At 47.0% G+C, this 20287-nt stretch overlaps 1 protein-coding gene across 1 annotated transcript in view; it reads right to left on the reverse strand.

The window, feature by feature from the left end:
• The window catches only part of BRINP1 (bone morphogenetic protein/retinoic acid inducible neural-specific 1), a 73020-nt gene that overhangs the window by 12524 nt on the left and 40209 nt on the right, over positions 1-20287 (reverse strand). Inside the window, exons 5-6 of the mRNA XM_005880936.2 lie at positions 15112-15348; positions 10537-10759 (exon numbers count right to left, since the gene is read on the reverse strand). Of these exons, the coding sequence (XP_005880998.2) occupies positions 10537-10759; positions 15112-15348 (460 nt within the window). The remainder of the gene's footprint in view (positions 1-10536; positions 10760-15111; positions 15349-20287) is intronic.

A 20287-nucleotide genomic window follows, 5' to 3' on the forward strand; every position in this document is an offset into this window, starting at 1 on the left:
AGAAGAACTGCCCGGCCAATCCTGGCACAAACTCCTGGCCCATCGATCATGAGCATAATATAATGACTGTTGTTTGAAATCTCTAAGTTTGGGTCGATTTGTTATACAGAAATAGATATTCAAACTACTACATACAATGAGCCCCAGAGAAAACTCAGGATCTCTCTTCCCCATTCTGTTCCTACAAAGCTACTAGTAAGTGTGACTGTACTAGGCAGAATTCTAACATGGGCCCTCCTTCCCCAAGATTCCAGGTTCTGCTCCTCAGGCTCTGTGACTACGAAATTCATTCCAGGCCTGTGCCCTCTAATATGGCACAGCTGACCTAAATCCTGGGGTGATTAGCTAAGGGGATCTAAAGTCATCAGAGATGTTCAGTTAAAAACAGGGTTTTCTCTGGCTGTTTCAGAAGGAGAACTCCGAGAGACCAAGCCTGAGAAGGACCCGCTGCATCTTTGTTCCTTTGAAGATGGAGGGGTACCTGGCCAGGGACCCGAGAATGGCCCCTAGGAGCTAAAGGTGAACCTTCTCCCACAACCAGCAAGGAAAATGTGACCTCAGTCCTACAACCACAAAGAAGCGACTTCAGACAACATCCTGAATGAGCATTGGAAGTGGGTTCTTCTCCGGAATCTCAACGTCTTCGTTCCTGCCTGTGAGACGCAGGCAGAAGGTCCAGCTACACCTGCCCAGACTCCTGACCCGTGGAAACGGTGAGAAAATGAATGGGTGTGTTTCTTTAAGCCTCTAGAGGTCTGGTGGTTTGTTACACAGCAATACAAAACTCATATAGTTACTCTGGCCAAACACTTTCCCACTGTTTCATTTTACTCTTTAATGAAATGACAGAAATAGGTTAGATGATATTTTAGGTTCCCTGACAGCCATGGCATTTCATGATTTTGTAATTTTAGGTTTAACCCTCCTGAGTCTCAGCTTCCTAAGGCAAGGCATGGATGCAGGACCCATTCAGTGCCAATTTTATCTACTAAATTTCAACCTCTCTGCAAACAGAGATACCCTTTGTTTTGTTCACCCCTCTACCCCCACCCCTTGCATAATGCCTGGAACTTAGCTAAATATTTGTTGAATGGAACAATGAATGGATGAATGAAGATTCCGTATAAATATGCCCGTGACTATTCTTTGACAAGAACAAAGGGCTGTGCCAATGTCGGATAGCAGCAGTGGGCCGGTCATTAATTTCTGTGGGCCTTAGTCTTCTCACCTGTAAATGGGGAGACTAACCCTTGCTCTAGCTCCCTCACGGGGAATTATAAGAATCAGATAAGCTCACTGGTATGAGAGCCCTTGGCCAACTTTAAAATAACCTGTGCATGAGGTATTGTCTTAGTAATAGTTTATTTCCCTAAGCCAAATGGTGTAAATCTATTCTCTAATTACAGCAGAAAACGAGGGCTTTCCTGCTGCTCCGTTGGCTGCTGCTGGTTAGCAGTCACACCACCTCTCCGCAGGAGCGGCACCTGCTGGGATACAAAGCCATCAGCATCTATCTGCTTAAGACCAGCTGAGGATGAGCATCTCTAGCGGCAGGAAGGGAGGTCACCACCGGAGGTACCACACCGGATCATCTGGGTCACTGCCTCTTAATCTGGGCTAAGTCACTCTTTCCCAAGGCTGTGTACTGAGGAGCCCGGTCTTCCCGGCAGGGATGTAGTTCTCTCTTCCTACCTTTGTAGGCTTATAAAATGGAAAGCATAATGGAATCTGGGTTATAGGGACGTTGTAAGGATTAAATGAGTAAATATATGCAAGCACTGAAAACTGTCTGGTACATAATAAAAGGGCAATCCATGTTAACTATTACATCTTTTTTTTCTCACTATATGACCTTGAGCAAGTTGCTCCAGTAATAGTGGCAAATTACTAGGAATAGGAGCTTCTGTCTCAGGACAAACTCATAACTGACCACCATGTAAGTGACCTGCCACATTCCCTTCCATCAGGTACATGTGGTGTGTGACCATCACAGGACAATCAACACTCATGGCTGGATGGTAGCGGTCCTACAACCCGAGAGTCAGTTTTGAGTGTTCCCAAACCTGTTTATGCCAGTTCTACTTACTATCATTTTATCATGGAATTAAAAGAAAATAAATCGACGAAATATGAGCTTTTTCTGTGGAATTTGAATTCTATGAAAATATTCTACAAAGTCCAGTTGCTGAGAAAAACTCCCATCCATTTAAATAAAGGGGGAGGATCCGAGAAAGACTGGAAGGATTTATAAAATTCTACAAACATGTAGATCATTTCTTAAGAGTCTTTAAACTACTGACCCACGTTGAATAAACCAAAGTTGGAAATATCCTACAGTTATTGGTCAGATGTATGCAAAGATACATACATGCATAATGTAAAATAAAATATATGCACACCCTCCAAAAAGATTTTAACCCTATTTGAAAAGACTGGCTGAGGAATATGCACTTATGTGTTTTAAGTTAAAGTAAAATGTATTCATGTAAGTGCAGCATATATACATTTTAGGATCCCCCACTTTACCGTACTTTTTTCAATTAACCAACAAATTATTGGTCTCCCATTTGTCTGAAAAGGAGCCGTGCGCTTTGAATTCTTACTATACGCTGCAAGTGGCCTATATGTTTTTTTATTGATTTTCGAAAGCTAAATATTCTTTTTATCTGCACCATTCCCGTTAGGAAACTGATAAGGAGCCGTGCGCTTTGAATTCTTACTATACGCTATAAGTGGCCTATATGTTTTTTATTGATTTTCAAAAGCTAAGTATTCTTTTTATCTGCACCATTCCCGTTAGGAAACTGAAGCCCAGACATCTTAATACGGTGCCAAGGTTGCCATGCCATTGACGGCAGTCACACACCTTGGCCTGTCAGACTTCAGCATCTGAACTCTAAGTACCTGAAGTTCCACAGCCTCTCTCTCTGCTGTGTTACTACATTTTGTGGGGCTCCTGCTTGATCTTCTCTAATGGAAACATCCATTTCCTGGATGAAAGCGTCTTCATCAAACACCTAGGGTCTACTACTGCTGTGTTCTTGATTATGTTAGCATTGTATCTATTCATTCTTTACAGGTTATGAAGAGTCTTCACATACATCATACAATTGACTGGGGCATGAAACTCCATGGGGCAGCTACTCTTATTATCCTGATCATACAGATGAGGAAACAGAAGGCTCCGATAGGTTGAGAGACTTCGGGAGGTCATGCATCTAATAAGTGGCATAGCTTTGTCAGTCTAATAAGCCAAACCTGACTTTAGTTCAATAAAATATAAGAAGTCACCTCTGTCTGGCCCCCTGAGTGTGTCTATGGAGATAAAATCCCGAGGCAAGTAAGTATAGGGTTCAGAGAGAAGAATCAAAATCAGCATGGATATTGAGGGTCATCGTAATAGAGATAACGATTATCTTGGTAGGCAGAAACTTGCCACAGACACCAATTAAACACTGCATGGAACAGGAAACGTGTTAGAAGCCGACATGGGTTCAGAAGCTATGGCCCCGGGATTGGAGATGACGAGGATGCCCCCAAGAGGTTTTCATCTCAACAATGCATAATTACATTGTGGCTGGTGAGGGCCTGGACTTCGGGGTCAAGGCCATGTGAATATGGGAAGTAAAAATAAACCAAAGACCGAGGGTCATTGGAAAATGCCAATAATTATTCCACCTGCCCTCACGTTGAGGTCCCGTGCATCTGCTTTGCCTCCACAAAAACCAGGTGAGGGATGGAGGGAGGAAACATCAAATCACTCTCTCACATCAAGCACCTACTTGGTGCTAGGACTCTTTCTTCATTCATTGATTTTAATAGACTCTGAGATGTATCTATTTTTGCCCTCTTTCTTTCTTTTTTTTTCCCCCCAGGAAGGTATATTTCCCAAAGTAACAGAGTTAGCAAGAATTACTTTCAGGATTTGTATCCAGGTCAACAAGACCATCTCCTCTTACAGTATCCATTCTACCCTGCTGTCTGGACCATCACAGACCTTTAGTCATGATCAATTCACAAATCCCCCAAGTGACCCTGAGCTAGTCCCTTAATGCCATTAGCCTTAGTTTCTTCCTTTGTGAATGAGGAAGATGAGAGAAACATACTATACAGGTGGGAAATCTATAGATTCTTTACATGGCAATGGGACATTATTTTAAAAGATTATGTCAACATGTCTTTGGGACCCCATTCCAAGCAGAAAATGAATGATGTGTCCATCCATCGAACAAAGATTTTGAACAGCTCCTGAGAGCCAATGAAGGTGCTAGGAGTGATGGTGGTGTTCAGTGGAGAACATGGGTACAGGTACATGCCCAGAGCAGATGGTCTCACAGGAGGCACAGGCATTATTAAGTAGATAGAAAAGGGATGGTAAACTGAGATGTGGGCTTCACTTGGGAAGTCAGAGTGCTAGGAAAGCATACCACACCGGTCCCAACACAGCCTTTCAGCACAAGGATCACAGCCTTATGCACTGAGATCTGAAGGACACATGGAAGCTACTGCAGGAAGGAACCCGGAAGGCTGGTTCCAGGTGGAGGGAACAGCCTGTGTGGAGCCTGGGGAAGGGGAGGGAGACGTGAACACCTGGGGAACTGAAAGGAGATATACTGGTGATGCATTACAAATCCATGCACTTGAAACTTATTCCATCTTATTAACCACTGTCACCCCAATACATTTAATTTTTAAAAAAAAAAACAGAAAGATTAGTGGGGTTGCAGCTGAGATAGCCAATAAAAGGCTATCTCATTAAAACAGGTATAAGAGGTAGGCAGGGCCGGGTCCCGGCAGCCCTGTAGGTCATCTTAAGTTTTTGCTCTTTCTCCTAAGAGCGGTGATCAGTCACCCAAAGGTTTTAAGCAGGTGGCGAGATAGAATTTGATTCTTAAATCATAATTCTGACTGCCTCCTGGAACATAGATTGGAAAGTGATTAGATCTGGAGACTTAGTTAAAAGGCCATTGTGTTTTTGGAGGAAAAAAGATCTTAGTTTGAACTCTCCGCTTCTCATTAAAATGGACTAATTAGCATCATCTGAGAGCGATACTGCTCACAGATCCAATTACTGACCTTGTACCAATATTTTGGAGTTGAGCTGTTGCTCTCTCATTCCCTGTGACATTTCTCCTGGAGCTGGGAAGGACCTCGGAGAAAATGAGCCCAGTTGTTTCCAAATTGTTGTAGAGAAAATGATAAAGTGTCACCGTAATTTCCCAAATGAGTTTTAATTCACAATTCCATAAAGAAAATGGATGAAAGGTGGCACTAGAGGTGAGGGGCCATTGTTCCCTACTCAAGCTGCACCCCGCCCCTGCAGGGCACAGGGCGCGGTTATTGCGGCCAGGGTTCCAGGGAGCACCAGCCCAGGCCCCCGAGGATTGAGTCCGGCCCATGCAGGGCAGAGCCGGGACCTGAACTCAGACCCCTGGTTACACCTGTCCTCTCCAGCATGCCCTGAGCCCAGAGACTGAGGTTTGGAGGACAAAGGCCCTGTTGCTAGTTTCTGTAAATGCCTCTTGGCAGGACTGGGAGACCAGGTGGTCAGTAGATATTTAAGGAATGCACAGAAGTCAGCTAATTCAGCATCGCCCATGCTGACTGGGGCTTTTTTCTTCTCTCCCTAACTTCCTTTTCTCTTTCTCTCTTTCTCTCTTTCTCTCTTTCTCTCTTTCTCTCTTTCTCTCTTTCTCTCTTTCTCTCTTTCTCTCTTTCTCTCTTTCTCTCTTTCTCTCTTTCTCTCTTTCTCTCTTTCTCTCTTTCTCTCTTTCTCTCTTTCTCTCTCTCTCTCTCCTCTCTCTCTCTCTCTCTCTTCCTCCCTCCTTCCTCCTTTGCAATGAGAGGTGATTTCCACCATAAGACAGTGCTTATTCTGGGCAGGTCACCCATCACCTGGATCATCTTGCCTCCAAAGGGTAGAACAGCATAGAGGTGACAGGAAAGGAAGCTGCCTCTTACTTGCTGTACAACTTTCAAGAAGTCACTGAACATCTCTGTTCCTTAACTTCCCATTCATAGGATGGGGTGTGTGAGAGCTACCTGATTAATGAGGTGAAAGCACACAGAGCAGCGCCTGGCCCATGGTAAATGCCGGTAGAAGTGTCCACTATTCAATGTTGCCTTGGACCCTAGAGTCAGCCTCAGTCTCTTCTGACGAATTTGGTTTCCAGTTCACCCTGCTTGCATAGCCCCTCTTCCCAGAGCACTCAGAGTTTACAAAGTACTTACTTCCCAGCACACCATCCCAGGTGAGACAGACACAGACCCTCCAAGGCAGCAGAAAACAATTATTATGCGCATTTTACAGATGAGAAAACAAAGGTTCGGGAAGTCTCAGTGTCAATAAAAGTCAAAGTCTACTTCCCAATCTTTCCCACATTTTAACTGTACAATGTAAGGATCTCCTGGTAGCAAACCATCCTCAGAAACCTCCCTTGTGGGTCCTGCCTCCCCTTAACCTGTCCAACCACGGTGCCGCGGTCTGACACTAGGGCCAGCTCCTGCAAAGGCTAAATCTGTCACAGTGCCCCTAGGGTCCCCCCAAAATCCTTGTGCATGATGGGCACCCAATAAGCATTTGGTTGGGTGTTGGACACCCCATTGGCAGGTCTGGTCTAGAGCCTTGCTGCCCACATCCCAATAAGCACTGAGTCCTGGGGTAGATGAGTCTGACTTATCTTAGTGCTTGCAGAGCCCAACCCAGAGTAAGCCCCCTGGAGACGCTTGCTGCGTTGACCTGCACTGACCCCGGCCTCTTCTCTCTAACTACGGGGCATGTGCCTGATGTGTCTGCCAGGACTTCAGAACGAGTTCAAGGCTTAGCAATGGAATCTCAGCACACCACACGGGAGACTATAAAACTCTAACCCTGCTCCCCCTCCCATGACCTTGATGAACTAACCCTGCCTTTGGCATCAACATACACTCAAACCAGGGAACCCAACCAAGCACAGCTGCCTCTCTCTGCTTGCTGCTGCACACCGAGTAAAGCCTGCACAGGGCTCTGGCCCACCACGCCCAGCAATGGAGTCAGCGAGACAATTCCAATCCTGCCATTCCCCTGCCCTGTGACCGTGGGCACGTTAATTCCATCTCCAACTCATCGGTTCCCTCATCTATGAAACAAATCCAATAGCATCAACTTCACCGAGACAGTGTGAGGACTGGATGAAAAACTGTGCCATCATCATCGACACTCAGAATTAATGTGCATTAAGGTGGGCTAAACAACTTATTTATAAGCAAAATATCAATGCCTGTTTTAAAAAACAGCAATAAGAAAAGTAGCTAACATGTATTGTTTTCCACCTGCCAGACAATCTTGTAAGCACTTCATGTGGGTTACAGCATTTAACCTCCAAAACACCCTTATGAGGATGGCAATATTATTAATCCCATTTTACAGATGAGAAAATTGAGGCGCAAAGATGGTAGTAAATTCACCAAGGCTCCAATATAAGCAGGTGGCAATGCTGGGATTGAACCCAGGATGTCTGGCTCCCGAATCTTTACAATTTGCCAGATCTGTTGCCTGTTACACTAGCTACTCAATAGCAATTGTTATTGCTTTGTGTTTGTTATCATTAATCTTATTTGTCCTACCTATAGGATAGGCATCTCTAGCTCCAGTTACACTCAATTTATCCTGCGGTACATAACTCCAAAGAAGACTCCCTCTGCCTCCGGTGACCCACACCTCCCAGTATTCACACCCTGGATCCTGGGCTTGGCTTTTGGCCAACAGAACATGGCAGAAGTGATGCTCTCTGACTTCCAAAGCTGAGTGGTAAGGAGTCGTACAGCTTCCTTTTAGTCTCAGGATGCTGCCATGCTGTAAGGACTCCAGGCCACATGGAGAGCAGGTGTAGGTACTCACTGGCAGTCCCACCTGAGCTCCCAGGTGACAGCCAGATCAACTGCCTGCTCTGGGAGTGAGCCACCTTGGATGTCAAGTTCAGTCAAGTCCCCAGATGACTCCAGCACCAACCAACTTGACAGACCCCCCCACACACACACCCCTACCCCTGACTTGTGTCTAGTCCACCTACAGGACCATGCAAGATGATAAAGCGTTGTTTTGAGCCATTAAGTCTTAGGGAGAAAGAACTGCTTAGCATCAACCGATAAGCAGAACACCTGCTCTGTCTTCCAGCCCAATTCACAGGTCCCAGCACACCTTGAAACAGAGTTTTAATTATCTGTATTTGACTTCTCACTAAAGTTTATAGGTAAAACACCTCTTTCAAGGAATAATAATTATGATTTATGGATCTTAGGCACATTATTTAACTCTCTGTGCCTCAGTTCCCTTATCTACTAGTATAAAATAAGAATACTAAGATAGTAAGACTACCTAGTTCAGGGTTGCAGTGAGGAGGAAATTAGTTAATTCAGATAAGATGCGTAGAACAGTGCCTGGCATTTAGAATACGGAGTAACAACTCTCTCGCTCTTTCTTTCCCTCTCTCTCCAACCCCCACCCTCTTAGCAGCTCTTCCATGTTCTTTTAACTGAGTCAGGCACTGTACTAGGCTTTCTACATTTTAAAACCTAAATCCTCACACTGAACCTGAAGGCAAGCGTCATTATGCCACCCTGCAAATGAGGTGCGGGGAGGCACACGAAGCCTCCGGGCTGAGAGATGATGGAGTCAGGAACTGACCCAGACTCCACAACGCCACCCCCCTGGGGCCCCAGTTCAAATCCCTGGGACACACGTGGTAGTGGCAGCATCCGCTTGGTGGCCTCATCTCCCACGGAGCCCGGCACACAGTGCAGCCCAGCAATCAGTTCACTTCCAAATTCCACCCCCTCGGAGCAGGTGGCCCTAAGTCCCCAGGGTTAGCAACCCTGTCTGCCAGTGCTCCGTGGCAGGGAGCTGTCCTACCTGCTGGCGTGAGAAGCACTCATGAAGGCCTTCAACTCGGATGTCAGGAAGCAGCCCACAGCAGCGAGCAGGTCAGCCTCGAGGGACCAGCACAGGCTGCGTTCCTGTGCCTCTCACCTCCCAGGACTAGCACTCAACAGCCCTTAAGTGAGTGCAGCCAAGTGACCTGCCCAGGTGGGAGTCCCTCCTCTCCTGTGAGTGGAGGGGGGGGATGCTATTGGATGTAATGGACTGACCTGCCCAGGTGGAGTCCCTCCTCTCCTGTGAGTGGAGGGGGGGGATGCTATTGGATGTAATGGACTGACCTGCCCAGGTGGAGTCCCTCCTCTCCTGTGAGTGGAGGAGGGATGCAATTGGATGTAATGGACTGACCTGTGCAGGTGGAAGTCCCTCCTCTCCTGTGAGTGGAGGGGGGATGCTATTGGATGTAATGGACTGACCTGCCCAGGTGGGAGTCGGGCGAGTGGAGGAGGGATGCTAGGTATGATTACTGCGCACTTTCTCATCTCAGGAGCAGAGAAGGCAACACTGCGAGGTGTTCTTGGAAGGCCCTAGAGCGGGAGGACATCTCTGGCTGTCTACCCCTGACGGCTTGCACAGGAAGAGCAAAGTATTCTCAGGTGTGGGCGTCTGTGCTCAGGGAAGTGAAGGACTTGCTCCAGGTCACGGAGCTGCGAGTGGTGGACTTGCTCTCACCTCAGCCCCCGGGTGATTTCCAGGGCTCTTTCCATCACCCGGTCCTGCCCCTCCTCCCTCCCTCCTAATGCCTGTCTAGCTACTGCCCTGGGGCTGCCCCAGGCCTTCCCTAGACCTGTCACACCCTGCATGCTCTGTGCCCTGTGCCTGCAAATTCTTCTCACTTTTAGCAAATGTCTTCCCGGTGTCTGAGGGCCTCTGGACCCTCCACTTCATTCTCTTAGGTGACAACCAGCAAAACTGAAGCAAGTTCTATTCTCAGCCTGGGAACTGTTACCCTTTCCCACACGATTTGGATCTGGCCTAGTGGGTCCTGAGGTGCACAGTTCTTCACTCAAAGATCTTATCAAAAGCCAGATGGTGTTTATGCCGAATGACATCCCCCACAATACACATGCTCCAGTCCTCACCCCAAGCACCTCAGAATACGACTCTATTTAGAGACAGGGTCTTTAAAGATGGAATTAAATTAAAATGAGGCCACTGAGGTGAGCCCTGACCCAATAGGACTGGTGTCCTTAAAAGAAGAAGCGATTAGGACACAGACACAGAGGGAGAGATGGCCATCGACAAGCAGAAGAGAGGGCTCAGGAGAAAGCAACCCTGCCCACACCCCCAGCCCACACTCCTAGCCCCCGCACCTGTGAGAAATCAATGTTGTTAGACCACTCCGTCTGCGGTACTTTGCCACAGCAGCCCTAGCAAGCTAATACGGACCAGACAGAACACAGAGGTTGGAAGTTCAGGGCATATTCAGGCCACAGTGAGACACCCATTGTTTCAGGGCAGCCGGAACCGTAGGGGAGAAGCCAGGGATGATCTGGACCCCACAAGGCCTCGCTTGCCACCTCCAAAGGCATCACCTGCGTTGCATTTGCCCCTGAAGCAAGCAAACGCAAGCTCACACCAGGCCCGGGCCTGCGGAGGCGGTAGGCGGAGGCAGCACTCACCTCTCTCTAGGCAGCTGGTGGTTGGGATTGTGGCGGCAGCGGACGCTGAGGCCAAAGAGCTTGCGGGCGGTGCGCTGGATCTTCTGCCGCTGGGCCTCCATGGAGCTCTGCAGGAGCTTGTAGCGGTTCTGCAGGTCCCAGTCGTTGCCCCAGTGCTGATGGATGCTCCCGATGGTCAGGAAGTGGTTGCTGGGCAGACGCTTCATAAACGATTTAAACTCATCTGGCGGGAGACAAAGGCCAGGAGAGAAGGCTGAGCCTGCAAGCTCCAGCTGAGGTCGCTCACCAAGGAAACGGGCCTGCAAGGAACACTGACTGGCTGGAGGCCCAGGGAACAGGGCGCTCGCCTGCTCCGCTCCCAGGGAGGGGTGCAGAGGCCACGTGTCAACACGAAGGCTCTTTGGCTTTGCTGCTCCGGGAGTGACCCTGCCTCCTGCTAACGACAAACTTGTGTCGTCTGAGTGCCAACTGGATAGCAAAACCCGCATATTACGTGTTTATATTTACTCAGAACCGATTACACCCAATTTTTGTCCAATTCTACATAGAAAACCACATGCCTCCAGTAGGATGGGAGCTGTAAACATAAGTATGGTGGAAGCAATGTTAATCAATCCTAGCCAGATACTGTTCCCTGCTACATGGCCAAACCCCTGTACCTGCTCTCACTCTGAAATACAGAGAAGTAACAAATGGTCGATAGGTGTTAAAAGCACATTTGCACCCACGGAAACCTTCTCTCTGATGTGATCTTCAGGTGTGACGGAGGGCTGAATGGATCAGCCTCCCCACCGTGGGGCCTAGTCTAACGGGAAGTCGTGTGTGCCTGCCATCTGATGTCAAGTCCCATTTGGGGGAACTCCAGCTTAAGAGATGGGAACAAACTCCAGAGCCTCCCGGGGGAAGGTCTTTGTCTGCGTGATGCTAAGTTTCCCGGTGTCAGCAAGCGCTACAACTTGACAACTTGAAAGTATCTGGGTCAGCTCTCTCGTTCTACATATAGGGACACTGAAGTGCAAAGTGAGGGAAGGACTTTCTGGAGGTAGAACAACCCGTGAGTGCCCCAGGCAGGACTAAAACCAGAGCTGCTGTTTTCCCATCTAATTCTTACTGGCCCCCCTCGGCGATGCTCCCCTCAACTATTGGAAAAAATAAAGAATTAAGAGGTTAAATTTTTGGCAGATAAAAAGGTAAAGTGATTAGATTATATATATATATATATCTCCTAAGCCTAATATTTTCACTTTGTTACAAAACCTACAAGAAAATTTCAGGTATAATAGGCATTCATTTTATTTTAAAAAATGCTTACATAGCTCTCTTTAAGCATCAGGCTCAGTCTTAAACACCTAACACATATAAGTGATTTAATAGCAAACCTGTGAGGTGGGTACTGTCAGTGCGCCGTTTCATAGAAACTGGGGCACAGAGAAGTTCATTAACTTGCCAACATCACACAGCCAGTAATGACAGAATTACAGCTCTAGACTGGCTCTGAATCTGATGCTCTGAGTTACCATATAACACTTACTCTCTATACAAAAAGAGGGAGAAACAATGAAATGAAAGGTGCTAAAAACATGCGTACAGGAAACCCATCTCTGACTCCAGGACAGCCAGACATGCGTGCCTGCAAACTGCATCTCGCCCACCCACAGCTGTGTGACCATTATTCTCTCAATGCTTCAGTGTCTCCATCTGTCAAGCAGGTATAACAGCATCTAATTCAAATGTTGAGAGGGTGACATGGAACCGTATCTGCCTAAATAGTTCCCCAAATCCAGAAGGTGCTCCACGGATGGTTGCGGGACATGGAAAGGATAAAACAGGCCTGCACAGATTGATGTATTCGGTGCACAGGCTGCAGGCAGGGCACTGGGCTCCACTCTGCTGCTCTCGCCAGCCCAGTGCTCCTCCCATGGAAGACACGCAGCTTATCCTATAGAGTCTATAGCAGGGGTGGGCAAACTTTTTGACTCGAGGGCCACAATGGGTTCTTAAACTGGACTGGAGGGCCGGAACAAAAGGATGGATGGAGTGTTTGTGTGAACTAATATAAATTCAAAGTAAACATCATTACATAAAAGGGTACGGTCTTTTTTTTTTTAGTTTTATTCATTTCAAATGGGCCGGATCCGGCCCGCGGGCCATAGTTTGCCCACGGCTGGTCTATAGTATAGACGCAGCTCATCCTACAGATGGCTCTGCTGACCTCGAGGGAGGTAACGGTCCTTTCAATGAACCCGAATTTGGGTCAGATAAGAAAAAGTAATTTAAAAGTTAAGATGATGTACTTTCTTGACTAAAAGTGGAAGGTTCCCCCCAGTGAGGACACGCAGACCCCCATCTGTGTGTGTGAAGACGGTCCTGTTTGAGCACCAACACTCCAGGGCTGTCAAGGCATCAATAGCTTTTACCTTTGGCTGGTTGTGAATCCTTGGAATTACCTGGTTCTGGGTCATTAAGGTTACAAGCTCATAATGAGGAGGAAGAGACACATGCACAAGCCACATGGACATGGATGGGTGGATGGGTGGATGGGTCTGTCTCAATGGGGAAAAACCTTTCAAATGGCTAAGCACATGGTATCTAGAGTGAATATGTGCTCCTATGGGGGGAAGCATGGCGCCAGTAACTCCCGTGGACCATCCAGCTTACTCTGCAGCATCTCAGCTCTCTTGTTCCCTCACCCACCCGCCCACTCCAAGTAGTTTCTTTTCCTTGGGTGTAAAGATTCTACGCTAAAGACCCTCCTGCTCGTGCACATGGCTGCCGTCCCCCTCTGCTTTATAGCAATGGGGAGAATCTCTTTGCAAAAGCATTTAATCAATTGCTTCTTTTGTTTGAGGCCAAATAGCCAGCACAATCCATTTCCATCTCGAACCCCTCCCTTTGATGCGTTCCCAGGATTTTAAATGGACTAATGGGTGCAGGTTCCTAAGGCCCCCACAGCTCCCGGAGCTGCGTGACCTTCTAAGAGCAGAGTCACTGATGCGTCCTGAGCGCTCAGGGCTGGCTGGGGACTCAGAGTTCATGGTAACCAGTGGTTTCCAAACACAGCTCCACGGAGCTCCGCTTTTATCTGCGGTACACAGTGGCTCCGAGGTATGATTCTGTTTGATCAAAGGGTTTCTTGGCTACATATTTAAATAAATTCAAAAATTAAACACATAAACATGTCCTCTCATTTATTAGATGAGGGAACGGAGGACTGGGGGGAAAGTGGAATTAATAAGGTACAAGAGCTGCTGTGAGCACTGGGTCTGGAACCAGGGATTCCATTACCGACTCTGCCATTTGCTATGTAACCCTGGGGAAGACACTGGGTCTTGGCACCCTCCCTGCTCTACAATATAGGAACACCATTACTTACTCTAATGCAGTTCTCGTAATAGATTTAAGGAACATAAAGTTGTTTTAAAAACAGTAATGCTCTCTCTATATGTCCATTTACTTAACAGATATCTGAGTACAAATTATAGGCCATTATTTGGCATCTCTTTGTGGAAGTCTCGAGGATTCCCCAGCTTTCATGTCCAAAACAGAATGCAGTTTTCTTTCCAAACCTTGCAGGGTGTTCTCGCTCAGCGAACGGCACCGACATCCATCAAAGTGCCTGACAAATATGCCCAAAAGGAGTTCTGGGGATCTCCTCTCGCCCTTCCTTTCTCAAGTCCTGCTAATTCTCCCTTTAAATAGCTCAGCCTCTCTGCACATTTCCCACTGTTACTCCCTGTGCCATGGTCCCAGCCCACACCACAGGCACATCTCCTAGGTGCCTGAGGTGGCCTCCCATTGGCTGGGTGCTCACCCTCTGACCTCTGGCCCCAGTCAGACACGTGGACCCTGCTCTCCCCCAGTGGCCTCCCTGACTCCTGACCACGCCAACCTCCAGCTCTACACTCTTTGCTCACAGTAGCTTCTCATTCTCCACACAGATGTGGTTAAAATGTCAGTGACTGGCACGGTGATATGATTCATGCCTGGCTTTCCCATTAAGCAGAAGCTGCATGAGGACCAAGATCCAACTTTGCACCTCAGCCCCGCTGTGGCCTTAGGTGACTGACTTTCTTCCCCTGAACCATGGGAAGCAGGTAATGGCGACGTTACCTGAGCAGTGACTTCCAGCTTTGACAGTTGGTCAATTATTTGGATATCTGTATCAATATCTACATAGAGATGTACATCGACACAGACATATATACACATATATGTGTGTTTCTTAATTTAGATAGACTCATAGACTCCAGGAATTTGTACAAATACTTTGAACTCTCCACTCTGCAGAGGCGTCCTATGTGCTATGGGGCATCTCTCCCTCTGTCTTCCGGGTACAACAGAGACAATCCATCACAGGCCCACAAACCTGATTGCACTGTTCATTATTCCATCCCGTGGAGATTTATTGAGTGCCTACCCCCTGACAGCTACGAGACCCTGCCCTGGACTCTCCAAAGTGGAGGGGGGGTGCTCAGTGAGTATTCCCTCACAGCAGCCCTCACCCCAGTTAGACACCCGCCTTTTCTAGGTTTGGCTCAGGGCCATTCGTGCAGCAGAACTAAGCCAGCTCTCTACCTGAATTCTCCAGGTCCTTGTAAGCCTCGGCCCAGGACTTGGCCATGTTGGCCAGCGTGTACTCCATGATCTGGATGTCGGTGATGGGGCAGTTGCACTGCGGGAACTCCTCGGCACACTGGCATCGGCACTGGCTGTTCTGGCACACGTACTCGCCCTCGCCGTTGCACATGATGTAGCTCAGGGCCGACTGGACAAACTTCTCTTGCAGGTACGGAGGGAAGATGATCTGCAGGCCTGTTTGAGAGGAGCAAGAGACGGGGAAACGGAAAGGTTAGAAAAGGTGTTCCATTAACAGCTTCGAAAGGTGACGGGGAGGAATCTGAAGCTGTTAGCTGTCTCCCCGTGTGTCGTAACCAAAATATCTCGGAGCCCGCCTCGATCCAGACAGGCCCCTGGTTGCATTGCTTCTACTTAAACTTCTCAGGTCATGACCTTGGCCATCTCTGAAATGCAGGCTCTATTTCATTCTATTAGGACTGAGATCTGGTATAAACCTTTTCCATTTGGGGAGGAGAAAACCCTTATTGAAAGCAGAAGATTACTGTTGTGTGTTGTTGTTTTTTTCTTATTTCCTTCATTTCTTTCCTTTTCCTTTCTTCAAATATTTATGAGCCCTATTTATGAAGCACAAGTCCTGAGCTCGGCACTAGGTCTATGGAGATAAAGAAGACACAATGCTAGTCTCTGGGGAGTTTACAGTATAATCAGCAGGGAAAGACATAGACACACATCATCCTCACACAGCTTTATAGGCCTGAAACAGGGAGGGCCGGGTGAGGCATCGGGCAGCCGAGGACTGCAAATAGCCCTGCCCGGAGAGCAGGGGAACCTTTCTAGAGGAGACGGTACTGGGCTGGTTGAAAAGTGAATCAGAGACCATCCTGTACAGAGAACAGGAAACACAATCTGAGGAGAGGAACCACAAGAATAAAGACAGAATGTGAATGAAATGAGTTTGGCTGGGTGGGTGCCTGCAGTAGGAGAACAGGTTTTAGAGAAGAGCAGAGGCCAGAGTGCAGAAAGCTTAATTATATGCTAAGGAATTTGAACTTCATTCTGCAGGTAAAGGGGATACTTTGGTAAATTTCAAAGTAAGACTGATATCTGAAGAGAGATATAATTTCATAAGACCACTGTATCATAAAAAATAAAATAGTAGCCGTGGCCAGTGTGGGTCAGTTGGTTAGGCATCGTCCCATGCACCAGGAGGTTGCCAGTTAGATTCCAAGTCAGGGCACATGCTCAGTTGTGGGCTCAATCCCTGGTCGGGGGGTTGAGGGGGGCGGCGTGCAGGAGGCAGCCCATCCGATCGATGTTGTGCCCTCACATCGATGTTTCTCTCTCCCTCTTCCTTCCTCTCTCATGATCTTTTCTCTATACTTGCTAATCAGCCTTATTCCTCAGAGCCAGTGATGGAGAGGGGTTGATCTGGGCATGAGCACTATTCCTTTACCCTTGAAACGTCGGCATAGCAGGCTATTGCCCATGGTGCCCAGACGGAAGGACAACTTGGGGCTAAATTCGTTCCTTAACGTACTTTTACCGGGGACCTTCCTCTCCACCTCATTTGGAGCTGCTAACAGTTCCAGCCACCAATGCACACGAGCCTCATGGTTTTACTACCCACCGTGTAAAAGAGAGCTGTCATTCAGATTAAAGTTTTATCACTCATGCTTCAGGGACACCCCCTACCCTGCTCGCCAGGGATGTGTTGAACAAGCTCAGCATTTCTCTCACTCTCTACTTCCCAGTCGTGTTTCTAGATTTTTATCTTCCCCTCTCTCACCTTCAAATTATTTTTTAAAAAAATGAAGCTCCATCATTTCGACTTGTCTTCAGATGACATCTCAAAAAGACTATCTGAGAGGGGCATTGTGGGAAGGAAGCTCGTGCCTGGAGCATGCCATATGGTGGGAAACCATAATAAGGTCGGTAAAAGCTGAGCACCGCTGGAGTCAGGTTCCTCCTCTTCCTGCCTGAGTCCTCTCAAGCAAGTTATTCCACCTCCACTCCCTTCTCTATAAAATGGGAATATTTTGAGTACCTACATCAGAAGGTTGTCAGGAGGACTAAGCGAAAGAATTCCTGCAAAATGTCTAGACCAGTTCCTGGCACATAGCAAACAAACAGTAAATGTTAATGGCTCCTATTTTTGATGATGATGGTGATAATGTTCCTCCTCTGATTAAAGTCTTTTAAAGTTTCAGCCGAACCTACAGAATAAATGAATAGCTGCCGGTATTTAATCAGAAATAGACAGTGCTGTGGAATCTAATGAAGAAAATAAACTGGTGAACAAAATATATCCAGCGACACAGAGACGTGGAACAGACTGATGAATCTCAAAGGGAAGGTGGGGTTGGGGGGCTTGGTGGGGAGAGATTAACCTGATAATTTATATGCAAATATGCATAGCCCATGGACACAGACAATAGTGGGGTTAAGGCCTGGAGGGTGTGTGTGTTGGGGGGAGGGGGTCCATAGGGGAAAAAAGAAGACATCGATAATACTTTCAACAATAAAGATAAATTGAAAAAATGAAATAGATCATGCTGGGTGTGTGTGTTGGGGGAGGGGGTCCATAGGGGAAAAAAAGAGGACATCTATAATACTTTCAACAATTTGGGAGGCTATTCAGGAAGGTGGATCCTACGTGAATATGTCTGGAAGCGTGCTAGCAGATAGGGCTGCACAGCTTGGGCACTGGCCTCAGCAAGCCTAGGTGAGGTCCACACCAATGAGCAAGGGGTCCATGTGAGTTTGAGTGACTGCTCGGAAGAACTTACTGTACAGGGATACAATAGGAACACCAAAAGGTGGGCAAAACAAATCAAACCAAGCAGAAAAGTCCCTTCTAAGCCACGTCTACAATTCTTTCTGAGTATGCATTCTTGAGCCATTTTATCTGTCTCGCAATTTTCACTTCCAAAGCAAAATTTATTTTTAGCTGATCCCAATCCCCTATAGGCTTCTGAGTCTATGGATTGGGGTTAACTTTCTGTTGCTTAAAGGAACTCTATACACTATACTCACAGTCCTATTTTTCTAGCTTGCTCATCATTTTCTTTTTCCCTTTTGTAGGGGATAAAATATTCTATTCTTGGTCCCAGCCCAAACGGAATTTGGGGAGAGCATTTTTAGAAAACTGCGTCAAATCATTTCTCCGTTTGGCAAGGATACAAAAGGCCATATTACCTACCCCACTTAATGCACTGAACACAGATAAAGTTTGGGGGTGGGGGTTTCGGGGAGCAGCTGAAACACAAAACTGGCTGCTCTTTAAAAATGGAAACTCAGGACACGTGAGCTGTCTCTGAGGCAGAACCTCCTGGGCAAATTTGAAAGAGAATAATGAAGACATAGCAATTAAAAAGCACTTTTCTGCGAAATGTCATTACTGTTTAAAGTTACATAACCATTTCTCCAGCAGCGGAGGTTCACACAGCAGTCACCACCAGAGTCTCTCCCAATGACCTGTGTCCAACAAAGAGGCCCATGGCTGACCTCCTAGATGGGCGCCTGAGTCCCACAGGCTTCAATGGGCGTGGTAAATAATTTGGAGGGGGATTTGGCCTCTAGAATGACTGTGTGAAAGATGATATACAGCTGCTGACTGGGTTGGAATATTCTGTCCCCACAGTTGAGAGAGAGAGAGAGAGAGAGAGAGAGAGAGAGAGAGAGAGAGAGAGAAAGGAAAACTGAGGAAATGGGAGAGAGAGAAAAAGGCCACCATTATTGCTAAGCATATAAATTTTGCTTCACAAAACCCAGGAAGGCAACAGTTGAGAGTTTCATTTGAACACCATTTCGCCCACACTGAACATATGGAATATTCCCCCCAATCTCATTATACTTTGGAAAAAAAAAGTCTTGTTAGACTTTAAAATGGAATGTTTCAATGTTCCGCAGAGAAAGTGGGCACTGTAGATGTGGGAACACCCACGTCGTCCTCTCTCTTCCTGCTTTTTGCCCCATTTTCCTCAGACCTTCCTCCCACCTCACGTCCAACACGTATATCTCGCAATATTTTTTGCATTTTCCGTACAGTCTGAGATATGATTTCTCCTTCTCTCTGGCACCTGGTGCAATAGCTCTATCTCCTTGCCTCCCTCCTTCCTCTGATCTCTTAGTAGTCTCTTCTTTATTCAGAACACACCAGGCATCCTGCCCTTTTGCAATCCCTCCATGTGCCAGTCATGTCATTCCTACAGTCTGTGCACTTGCCCATCCCGGAGCCTAGAATATTCTTTTCCGGATCTCTGCATGAATGCCTTGTTTTGCAGGCATTCTGACCTTCCCAGACCATCCAAGTAATAAATGCCCCTTCTGTTTTCTTCATAGCATTCATTACTTACTGAAATTATCTTACTCATTTGTTCTCGTGTTTATTTTCGCATCTCCCCCCATTAGAAAGTGGGCTTTAGCGGGCAGGCCTTGCCCATCCACTATAGACCTGAGTGTAAATCATGGCCAAGCCCAGTGTGGGCTCCATGAACTCATTTGTCAAATGGAAAAAACCACCACCAACAATCCTCTTTTTTATCCCAATGGAAAAACATATTGCCTCATCTAATTTAGAAGATGCTAGAATTCAAAAGCTCCACAGCTAAAGTAACAGACTTGGGACTCAAATCCAGGAATTCCTACTGAGTTCTGAAACACCTGAGGGCCCTTCTGCATTTCCAGTGGGAAAATGGAGACAAAATCCTGGCCTAGTGTTCCTATGGTAGCTCTGGCGCTGCAGGGCCTCTGGGAATGTTGTAGCCTCTCTAAGGTTTCTTGCCTGTGTCGTAAAAATCTAAACAATCACTTCCAGGGCAATTATGAGAGTAAATGAGGGGAGAAAAGGCATAAACACCACTTAAACAAGAACCTGGCTGTCATGGGCTGAATGTTTGCATCCCCCCAGTATTCCTATGTTGAAACCCTCACCCCCCATATGATAGTATTAGGGGGTGAGGCATTTGGGAGGTGATTAGGTCATGAGGGTGAGGCCTCCATGATAGGATTAGTGCCCCTATAAGAAGAGGAAGACACAAGAAAGTTCTCTCCCTCACTGCCTCATTTCATTTTTCTTCCCTTCCTTTCTTTCCCTCCCTCCCTCCCTCCCTCCCTCCTTCCCTCCTTCCCTCCTTTCTTTCTTTCTTTCTTTCTTTCTTTCTTGCTTTCTTTC

The sequence above is a fragment of the Myotis brandtii genome, unplaced genomic scaffold (genome assembly GCF_000412655.1).
Source record: "Myotis brandtii unplaced genomic scaffold, ASM41265v1 scaffold658, whole genome shotgun sequence".
NCBI lineage: Eukaryota > Metazoa > Chordata > Mammalia > Chiroptera > Vespertilionidae > Myotis > Myotis brandtii.